This window comes from Hipposideros armiger, unplaced genomic scaffold (genome assembly GCF_001890085.2).
Source record: "Hipposideros armiger isolate ML-2016 unplaced genomic scaffold, ASM189008v1 scaffold_703, whole genome shotgun sequence".
Lineage (NCBI taxonomy): Eukaryota > Metazoa > Chordata > Mammalia > Chiroptera > Hipposideridae > Hipposideros > Hipposideros armiger.
This window is the reverse complement of record NW_017732053.1, coordinates 1-10,940: the sequence shown is the minus strand read 5'-3', so window position 1 is coordinate 10,940 and position 10,940 is coordinate 1. Positions and strand designations below refer to the sequence as shown.

General features: G+C 43.7%; 2 protein-coding genes across 2 annotated transcripts in view; one reads left to right on the top strand and one right to left on the bottom strand.

The window, feature by feature from the left end:
• Positions 1 to 3,248, top strand: part of BID (BH3 interacting domain death agonist) — a 59,021-nt gene extending 55,773 nt beyond the window's left edge. The window contains exon 7 of the mRNA XM_019627060.1: positions 2,442 to 3,248. Coding sequence (XP_019482605.1) covers positions 2,442 to 2,453 — 12 coding nt within the window. The 3' untranslated portion in view covers positions 2,454 to 3,248. The remainder of the gene's footprint in view (positions 1 to 2,441) is intronic.
• Positions 1 to 10,821, bottom strand: part of LOC109373304 (bcl-2-like protein 13) — a 13,793-nt gene extending 2,972 nt beyond the window's left edge. Inside the window, exon 1 of the mRNA XM_019627061.1 lies at positions 10,126 to 10,821. Coding sequence (XP_019482606.1) covers positions 10,162 to 10,725 — 564 coding nt within the window. The 5' untranslated portion in view covers positions 10,726 to 10,821 and the 3' untranslated portion in view covers positions 10,126 to 10,161. The remainder of the gene's footprint in view (positions 1 to 10,125) is intronic.
• Between the last annotated feature and the right edge of the window lie 119 nt (positions 10,822 to 10,940).

Sequence of the window (10,940 nt, the reverse complement as noted above, 5' to 3'; positions counted from 1 at the left end):
CTGAACGGTATGTGGAATGAAGTGGGCGGGCATCGGGAGGCCACTATGGCACGGGGCAAGCACTATGGGCAGTCTCTCTGAAGTGTACCTGGCGTATAAGACGACCCCCCACTCGGAGGCATATTTTTCAGGGCCAAAAAATCGTCTTATATGCCGGCAAATACCGTAAATCTCAAATCAGGTGTTAAACCAAGCCTGTTGTTGGGAGGAGGTAAGCCTGGAAAGGTTCTGGACAGCCAGCAACCATCTAATGGGGCAGTAAGGGAGCAAGGTGTCAACAGCAGCCTGTATTGACAGCTTAGCAAATCCTGAGGGGCTCAAACACAATCTTGATTCCTTGGACCCACTACGATGCGTCTTGGCACAGGTGATCCAGTAGCTGCGAATGTCCCAATGTCAGCACCTTGAAAGCTGTTTTTGCAGCTGTTCTCATGGAGAAGAAAGTAGGATGCAGGGAAATAAGGGTGGCAGGGCTCCAGAGAATGTGTTTTTGCACAAACCCAGCTTCACATTTATTGATTATGGCACTAGAGTTCTTAAGGACTGAATTCTGCTTGTAAATTAGACTGGCTAATTTAGACCCTAGGCCTTAGAAAATGATCATCAGTAAAGCAATTACATCTATTAAGTTAGGGGTGTGGACTTGGGCCAGTGAGCTGTGCCCCAGCTGAGCTGCCACTGAGATGCCAACAGGTGGCAGGATGGCTCAGCTGGTGAGAGTATGCGCTCCTAACAAGGTTGCCGGTTCAATTCCTGCATAGGATGGTGAGCTACGCCCCCTAGCAACTAAGACTGAACACGGCAGCTTGAGCTGAGCAGCCGCAAGCTGCCAACGGGCGGCTAAATGACAACTGGTCTTGGAGCTGAGCTTGCTGCGCCCTCCACAACTAAGGATGAAGGACAACAACTTGGCTGTTCCCCTTCCCCAATTTCCCAACACTGTTCCCCTTCCCTAATTCCCTAATAAAATCTTTAAAGAAAAAAACGTTAGGGGTATGGAGCCCCAGAAACTCAAATGGGAGTTTAAAGAACGCAGATCTAGGGAGAGGACAGTAGTAAAAACATAACTGGATTTTCAGTGTGCTAAATAAATATAGGCTAAAGGTTGGTTTGGGGTTTTTAAAAAGATTTTATTGGGGAATTGGGGGAGGGGAACAGCGTTGGGGAATCAGGGAAGGGGAACAGACAAGTTGCTGTCCTTTGGTTCTGCAGTCTACTTGTGGAGGATGTCACTTCACTGGCTCATGTTGGTATTATCATTGCGCTCTTCCTGGCTGAGGCAGATCAGTCACTGGCCACTGGACGGCAGGCAGCTCATGGCATCTCACAGCAGCCCACTGCAGCAGGGGCTGTAGCCTACGCCGTCGCCAGCCACTCACGGCAGCCCAGCTCCAGGTCGAGCTGTTGTTCATCTTAGCTGTAGAGGGTGCAGCGTCACTGGCCCACATGTGGGAATCGGATCTGCAGCCCTGTTGTTCAGAACTCACTGCACTTACCAACTGAGCCACTCGGCCGGCCTCTAAAGGTTGGTTTTGATTGGAGGAGGGGTTATACATTCTAATTAATCCTTGAAGCAAATCAGAACATCAAAGTTTTAGTTGTAGCAGACTACTAGATGCTCCCCCCAATATCTGTCCTCTCCATCTTCTATAGTCATAGGATTTGTAGCTGGTATGAATCCCAGGCTCCCTTATAAGCCAGGTGTGACCGACTAACTTCTGGTGAGGGGATGCAGACAGACGTGACATATCCATCGTCTGCCCTGTGTCCCTAAAGAGAAGGCACACGACGCCCTTCCCTCCCCTGTTGCCTTCCCTGTCTGCGGGCTGAACCGTGGGTAAGGATGTGGGTACAGGTGAGGGACCAGGAAGACAGGCTCCCGGGCTCCAAGATTCTGGTGTTGACTGCTCACCTACAGTTAGAGAAATAAACCGTCTTGGTTTAGTCATACTTATATTATCTGTCCTAGAGGTTGAATGTACCTTCTAAGAAGGGCAAGATACACTTGTTACAAAGGAAGGCTGTGCAACTCCCAGTAATTGACACAGTTTGGTAAGTTGTGGCTAGAGGCCGAGTCAGGCCTGCCATTCCTTTTTGCAAACAAAGTCTTACTGAAACAGCTGTGTTCATTCATGTGTAGGTTGTCTTAGGTCGCTTCCATACTATGTAACTTCAGAATCGAGGCATTGTGACAGAGACCGTATGGCCTGCAGAGCCTAAAACATTATCTGGGCTAAAGCAGAAAAATTGCCCCTGCTGTTAGAGGAAAAGAAAAAGAAAACCTGGTCACCCGGTACAAGATAGGGAAGAGGGAGAAACAGCAGCAAATGGGAAACCACAAAAAAAAGGACTTTAAAACAAGAAGTCAGGAATGTGACTAACTATGTCGGTGGTAAAAACAATGAGACTAGCTAACTGCTTGTTCTTCCTTCTTGCTGTAGGAGATGGACTGACTGGATGGATGACTGCAAAATCACGTCTGGCCAAAGCTTGATACAGTGACAGTAGTGTAGTTTTCCCCAGTGAAGATGGAGCCACGGCCATTTAACAAAGTGCTTAGACAGGCACAAGATGGCAGCTATTGATTTCTCACTATCTAAAGGTGATGTTTGAAGCTGGTAACCCATCTAGAAATCTCTACATTGATATACTTGAATGAAAATGTCCGCTTGCACATATCTGAATGAGCTTTACACCATCTTCTGACTCCATCTACATACTGTGCCTTTATCTTATTTCAGCTATATAGGTCCCCACTTGAAAATTAAATTTAAAAGCAGATTGTAAGGCAGAAGAAAAAAACTGGACTATTTATTGAAGTGCAACCTTGAGGCACAGTCTCACAGCAGACAGTATCGTATGGAGAGCAAGGAATGCAGACTCCTTAAACATGAAAAATTCCTCTCAGAATAGGGAACATCTTCATACTAAGGAAGTAACAGTCTTCCTGTTTAAAACCCAGATGGCACAGGAGGTTTTAGACTCAAGTTCTGTCCTCAAACAGTGGAAAAATCAGGCCTCAGGATGTGTTTGGTTCTTTTCAACTTGCTTTCCTTTTATTAAGAAGCAGGGAAAACCGTGGGCAGTTCAAAGGTGTAGAGGTGACTCAAGGGCCCCTGTCACCCAGTTTCCAAACTCAGGTCACTAAAGGCATCTTTTCTCTTTGCAAGAAGGAGAAAACTTTGAGCTGGTGGATAAAAACTTTGAGCTGGTGAATAAAAACTTTCTGTACCAGAAGCTGCTGAGTACATCCTGTGGGGAATGTCTATCTTCTGTTTTCCTTTTCCAGCTGTACGTAAGAGGCTGCATCAGGAGAGAACGGGGGTTTTTGAGCATAAAAAGTGAAAAACAGACTTAAAAATTCAACAGTTAAGTGTTTGCCTCTCCTAGACATACAGTCAGAATCTAAGGACTAACAAAGTCAAATCCCTTAGATAGTGCCCCAATAAACCAGGGAGCGCTTACATTTAGAAATGGGGCCTGCGTCTGTTATTCTCTGGGATGCTGGGTTTGCATCCCACAGATTTCCTTTACTCTGCAGTAACCCTTGTTAGTGTGAATTCTGGAGAAGCGTATGAACAAGAGTAATGAAGCACTAATAAACATTTCCTTGTCACCAAAAACTTTTCTGTTCCATCAAGGTTTAAATTTATCAGAAAAGAAAAATGACATCATTCAACATTAACTGCATGCCACACTAGGGCTGGGTCACCATCTGGTCACTGCAGTGTTGTGAATATTAAAAGCAGATAGAGGGCCGGCCGAGTGGCTCAGTTGGTTAAGAGCTCACTCAAGAGTTTGAGCTCTGAGCAACAGGGTCCCCGGTTTGATTCACAGCCCGAGCTGAGCTGCCAACAGGTGGCAGGATGGCTCAGCTAAAACAAACAAACAAAAAAAGCAGATACAAGTTGCCATGTAAGACCATCATTTGGAAATAAATTTTCCAGTAATGCCATTACTGTTTTGGAGTGGGCTTTTTAAGGATTTGTATCACAGTGGAAACAAGTTGAGTCACATCCACATCCACACACTCGTCCATACATGAATCAGTGAGCACAGGTTCTCACTAGGGGAAATATTTTCTTCCAGGAGCAGTCTAAAAAATGTAAGTAGTCAACTCTAAACTAATGGAAGAGAAAGCTCTAAAAACAGCAAACAATCCCGGACTATCTAATAACTCAGTCTTTCACAGCATCTTTCCACTGTTTTGCTTAAATGAATACATTAGGCCACTATTTTAATGCAGTTTATACACATTTTGGTGTAAATTTTTCCAGAGCAAGTCAGATATGCTTTCTTGGTCATAAAGCAAGATTGTCACAAGCCAGCATTACAAAAAGATTCTACTGTGTCGAAGTGTTCCAATCTTGAGCACATCCCAGCCAGGGTAACTCAGCAATACCTGGAATTGGTGGCTTCTACACTAGTAACATAATCCTTGGGGATACAGTTGAGAAGTGACTTTTTTTCAAAAGAATGTTTCATCCTGTTTTTTTAATATTTGAATTAAGTGATGGAAAGTTCTTGGTTAAAAAAGAAAGCTTTTTTTCCAAAAGACGCGTGGCATATCTGAAAGTCAGGCGGAATATTTGGTGTATTCAGAACGCCAAGTCACTCCTGACCTCACCTCTTGGGACCCAGCAGTAATTGCTGAGATGCTCGGAATTAAAGGGTCACAGCTCTTATTTTCCAACATTCCCATTAGCTGTGCTGACTGGGAACTTAAATATGGAGTGTCCTTTGGATGTTATCATATTTTCAGAACCTGAAGTCAAACCAAAATAAGCGTGTACTTCCAAAGACTGATTATCTGAAATGATCCCTCCTAAGTCATGGACATCAGTCAAGGGCATATAAATGAAAGATGAGTCCATTGTTATCTTTAAATCTCATTTTATTAAACCTCCAATGTGTTCTCCCAACACATCACTTCTAACAAAGCACAATTCATAGATTGGGGTTTAGTCCCCTTCCCCGATGAAGAATAGGTTGGCCAAATGCAGGAAATAGGAAGGAAAAGGAGGGGCCAGAATAACCCATAATAATAAACGGAGCAAATCAGAGCTGTAGTGAGGAAAGCGAATGGCATTTCATACGAAAAAGGAAATACATGGTGCTTAAGTGAAATGCTTATGTTAATTATAAAAAATCAGTTCATCCAGTAATTCTGAGGTGATGAGAGCATTAGAACCAATAATAAATTTGACTCAGTCAAGGAATGAAGTAGGTAGAAAGAGGCACTTTTAATCCAAAGGAAGAAAGAAATGGAGGACATAGCAAAAATACAGGTCTAGGGAAAAAAATAAATCCTGTCTTCCTTCAAGGACCAATCGATACAACAATTATAGAAATCATCAGCCAAGTTCTTCCAGACTGTTTAACAGGGAAGATTGTACTTCAACTTTTCCTTGGGGAAGAAGGCAACATCCTAGTAAAAACTTGTTCTAAATAGTACATTAATAAACCAATTTCGCCTAGCAGTGCAAAGAACACACAGAGGTGAGCAATGTCACTATAAAATTTCCCTTTAGGAGCAGTGAGAACAGGGCAAGAATCACCTTGAGTCCGCAGCTACTTTTTAACTTATTAAAGGCCTTGCAGATATACCTGAGAACAGTGCCAGCCTGAGCTTACCGTGGAGCAGCTGCCTGGCTAGGGCTCTTGTAAACAGTTCACACGGGAGGAACTTGACGACAAACTCGGTAGAATTAGTCTTGTATAAAGAAAAGGGGAGACGGGACGTACTAATATAGTAACAATGATTTCCAACTCTCCATGAAACACTGTATATGAGGTAAATAAAACAGTTTCAAGAAATGAGTATTCTGTAGACAGGGCCACTGTTAACTACATCCCTGTGGACTAGAATAGAAGGTTTTTCACTGGGCAGTCACCTGTCTGCTGAGCAAGAGGTGCCTCTGACTGTTCCTGGCCAACCCTCCTAATTGAGTTGGTGACCAAATTGAGTGTTGATGGGCCAAGCAATGCCTAGAGGTAGCCCCTACTTCCCTCTACAACCTATGGCACAGGCAGGGGAGCAGGAACAAAAGGGAACAGACTAGGAAAAAGGGGAAGAAGAGTAAAAAGTATTGTGTTGCCTTCAGATCAGTGGTGATTCCTGTCAGAGTGCCTATCATGTTTAATAGCAGGAATATTTAACAACTAAGAAAGCTAAGGAAAGATCTATGCCAGTGACAACTGCTCATTAACTATAAGGCATCTCATTCAGTGTTTAAAGGGAAAACATCCGGGATGATTAGAAAGTGACCAATGCTGGACATAATAACCTCTTCCAGTTATGTCCCTGGTAGAACACGCTCAGCTCGGACCAGCCTACGTGGTGCCTCTGCACATGTCAGTAAAGGCTCTCTTCTCCCAGAGCACACTGTGTGGTGAGCACAGGCTGCCCAGCTGTGTGCAGAGAACCTGCCAACACTGCTTTGCAGGGTCACAAAAATTGGTAAAAACTGGAAAAAGCATTAGAAACATGGAGTCAGAAAAATTCAAATCATTGCCTTGCCTCTCATGCTACGAGACTTTGGAAAAGTTCCCAAACTGATTGGTTTCCTTAATCTGCAAAGTGGGAATAACAGGCATATGAACAGCTATTAGAACTGTGAGGGTAAGAAAGGTAAGAGGACACTAGAACAATTTCGGGCAATTTGCAAAAGCTCAATTACTACTTGCTAAAGTTATAATTACCCACACTTCTTTTAGGAAAAGGATATTCTAATATGGAAAAAATATGTACCCTAAAGTCAAACCCATCTCACAGCTGAAGCTGAAGGGACGAATGGGTGTAACAGATTAACTACTAACTGCACCTCTTGGTCCTCCAGAGAAGAAACTTTCAGGCACCAAGTGTGTTGCTGAGACTTGAAGTGAAATGATGTTTGTGAGAGAATTGATTCAGGGGCTAGAAGCTGTTTTTATAAAGTGATCAGATAGTCTGCAGGCTCTCTTGGTGAAATATCACCTCAATTTTTTTGAAAAAGAAGCATGTGTAAAATCATATAAGAAACTAAGAAAAGGGGGGAAAAGTCTTATCTATAATACTTTTTATTTCTATAAAACACTCCAAATTTTTAAAATTCTATGTGATGACATTTGTCCACATGTCATATACCTTTTAAGGGAAAAGGCAAGGAGGACGCATTACTTTTATATTGGAATTATAGCACAAAGACAGGAAATTAATTTCCACAGAAAATTAATGGCAGCTATGGTTGCAAGTGGCTGCATTTGGTACAAGATAGGACATGGGTGAAAGGAGGCAGCAAGGATGGCTGGGTGGTGACTGTGAACCAGATGGTCAAGAGCTGTTTTTCTTCATCTGGAGAGCTTTCTAGAGGGCAGTGATGGTCATGAGTTCCCTCTAAGGCACTCTGTGATACTGATTTCTCTGGGCCCAGAATTACCTTTTATTACAGACAAGATAAATTAGCATTCTTTAATTCTGGTATTTTTCTCAAGAAACCACTTTTTTTTGCTAAGCAATCAGAAATCATCACGTAAATTCAGTAGAGCAGTTAAGAGTTCTAGACTTACTAACAAAAACTTTTTCTCAATAGTTCAAAGACGAGGAAAGATAAACGGTGATATTCTTAATTCTGCATTTGAGGTCCATAAACAAGTTGGATTTATTCTGAATCTTCCCTTTACCTTTGATTTAGATGTTATGTAAATTAGAGTGGGGGGGGGTGGAGGGGGGGGGGGAAGGAATGACCTCGAGTTACCAACCCCCATCAAAAAAGGTGGGGAGTGAAAACAATTTTCTTTTAAATGTAAAAGCAAAAAATTGGAGCTGCTGTAAGGAGCCGTCTTTATTAGAGTGTTCCCTTCTACTGCCAGTGGCAGAGGATCAAGATGTGAAGAATGGGGACACTGGCACATCCTGTCACTCACACTCCATTTATGATCCATCCATTTACCATTACTCAGCAAAAGGCAACTGGCCAAATCACTGTGGGTTAATGTTCAGCAGATGGGGAAAAAAGCAGCACAAGGCAGTATCAGATCACATGTCTTATCCTTTCCTTTTGTGGAGAATAGACCCAGATATCCTAAGCCACAGATCTACTTTTGGAAGCTCAGAAATGAACCTGGTTTCTGTTAGTGCTTAAATGTGTTCAGCCAGTTAAGTGTCTGAGGATCCAGAGTTTAAAAGTGAACACTGGAAGTTAAATATTTTATTATAAAGGGGAAAAAATCAAGATAACGTATCAGTTTGTTCTTACACTATGCAAACACAAATGTAGCTATTAGAACACAGAGTAATCCAACACAATTGTCAGAGCCCAAGGAGGAAAACACTCCTTACTATACAAACTCCAGCTCCCCCTCACCTCTAGCTATATTAATCAAGGGGCACCAAAACCCTTAAAGACATTACTGCCTAAATGATACACTGAAACTTGGACAGGAAGATACACTGCATGATAAAGCTGGACGGACACACAAACACACTTCATAAATTTTCCTGACCAACTTTTAAATACTGGGTTGTCGGGAAAGTCATGACGCATTTTTGCAACGAAAACCAGAAAAAATACGTCATGACTTTTCCACAACCCAATAGTATTGCTTTAGGGAGAAGATTTAATTTTTAAAAATAAGTTTAAAAAAGAAAGCACATTTAAAACATCAAGCTTTGGTGACCGGGATAGGTAAAGTTAATTTTATTACAAATTTAAAGATCTAAAAAGTAATTTGTTACATTTATTAAGATAAATCTGAGATGACCTGTATTAAGCACATATGTCTTGCATAGTGACACTGTGACCCTCAGGCATAAAAAGACACAGTCCCACCCTCCCTTTAGGGATGGGATCAGCCAGATGAAAGAAAATTATGCCGATTCTCAACTAGCACATACTAACTGATCATTTTGGTTTATCACTGGCATTTGGACAGTGAAGAGTTCAGCGAAGAAGGCTCTGTTTTTGAGCTCTGAAAGCCAAACTAGAATCTTGAGAGTAATAAAAAAATTCAAGCTTCTCGTCATACTTTTTATTTCAATGATATTTGGGAGACTTTCTGTATTTGATGAGTTATGATTCAACCAGTCTGTAAACCCAAGTATGAAAATCCAGTAAGTACTGCCTAGGTTGACCAGTAAGAAGACTGAGGCCAGCTAAGGAGGAAACACACCTGCCCAGGGCACAGACTGACCATCCAGCAACAGAGAGGCTGCCAGCCAGCTGCCGTACGTTCAACAGGGCAGCCACCCCAACAGCCAGGAGAGCGCAACAGATCATCTACACCACCCTCCTATTTCAATCGAGACGAAGCTCTCTAGCCAGTTACCTGCCATTACACGCAGGCAGGGAGCCTTAGGTTTCTTATTTTCTACTTATTTTTTTAAAGATTACTAAAGGCAGCATCTTTACAAGGTGAGGCTGTCAGAAGCATCAGGGACCTGACAGGTACAGAACAAGCACTCGCCCATGGAGCTGGGGAGGAACCTGTGGGTGAAGAGCAGGGCGGTACCTGAGCTGAGGCATGAGGGGAGAACACCTCACACTACAGGACCAAAATGGGGGGAAGAAAAGAGCCAAAGGAATGGCTACAAAACAGCACGTTCATCAGGAGAGATGGAATTCCAAGGGAAGGACCCAGACAGTAGCTGAGGAGCCCACAGCTAAGTCCTCTTGCCTGGAAATTTCTATCCAAGATTCTTTCAAGTTAAGCCTCTCCTTCTAAGCTATGGCTCTCAATGGAGGAACAATTTTACCCCAAGGGACATTTGGCAATGTTAGGAGATAGTTTTGGTTGTCATAACTGGGGGAGGGGTGCTACAGGTATTTACGGGGTGGAGGCCAGGGATGCCGCTTAACACCCTCCAGTGCCCCGGACGGTTCCTACAACAAGGACTTCTCAAGACGTCACTGATGCCAAGGCCAAGTCACCCTGCGCTAGAGGGAGTACTTACTCATAAGATCCTGAACACAACACAAGCCAAAGCCCTTGGAACTTAGACAAACATGAACACCCTCCACCTCAAGCCCTAGTATGTGGATCAATCCACTCCCTGCCTGTTGGGCAGAAATCCCCAATTATCCAGGAGTGTTCCACAAATGTCCAATCAGCTGCTGGCTGTTCAAACTCAGGCAATACAACTAATACCTTGTATCCTGTGTCCTCCTCTCTCTTCTGAAAAATCTATTTCTTTCTCAGAGCCAACGTCACCCCAACTGCCACTGCCAGAATGGCGACAGCGGCAGCCCCTCCAAACAACAGTATAGACTTGCCCCCCGACAGTGGGGTAGCCGTTGCTTCTCCAGCAGGGGAGACCCCTTCTGTAAGGCTCTCTTTCTTTATGCTAAGCTCCTCTTCACTCAGCAGTGTTTTTGTGGGTTCCAGCACACGGGTCACCTCCTCCTCTAAGTCAATAGGTTCGATTGTTGCTGCTTTCACCTCTTCTTCACCCAGTTCTACAAACAAAGATGTAGCCGGGCTGACTTTCTCAACTGCAATTATTTCTGTGCCAGGTTCCCTCATCTCCAGCAAGAACGTGGCAGTGGTGTGTGGAAGCAAGGGAGCTGAGGCTTCAGGGAACGCCTCTTGCAGCTCCCTGGTGGGCAAGGCTGCAGACACCACAGCAGCCTCCTCCATACCCTCAGGTATCTCTTCTCTCTCCACATGCACAATGTCAGAATTAGAAGAGTTGTTCTTGCTCTTCTCTCCAGCCCCATTGCTATCTAAGCTTTTGACTTCAGGATCCATTGTGATCTGCTGCCAGGACTCAGGACCGAGAGACACCGGTAGGCTTTCTGTGTGCCAGCTCTGGCTGGCTGACAGGGAAACAGGTAAGCTCTCTGACTGCCAAGAAGTGGTCACAGTTGGAGACTCTGGAAGACTGACTTGTCCAGAGTTGTCACTGGGCAGGATATAAATGTCATTGCTATCTTCTGCAACGATTCCAGGGAATTCTTCCTCCT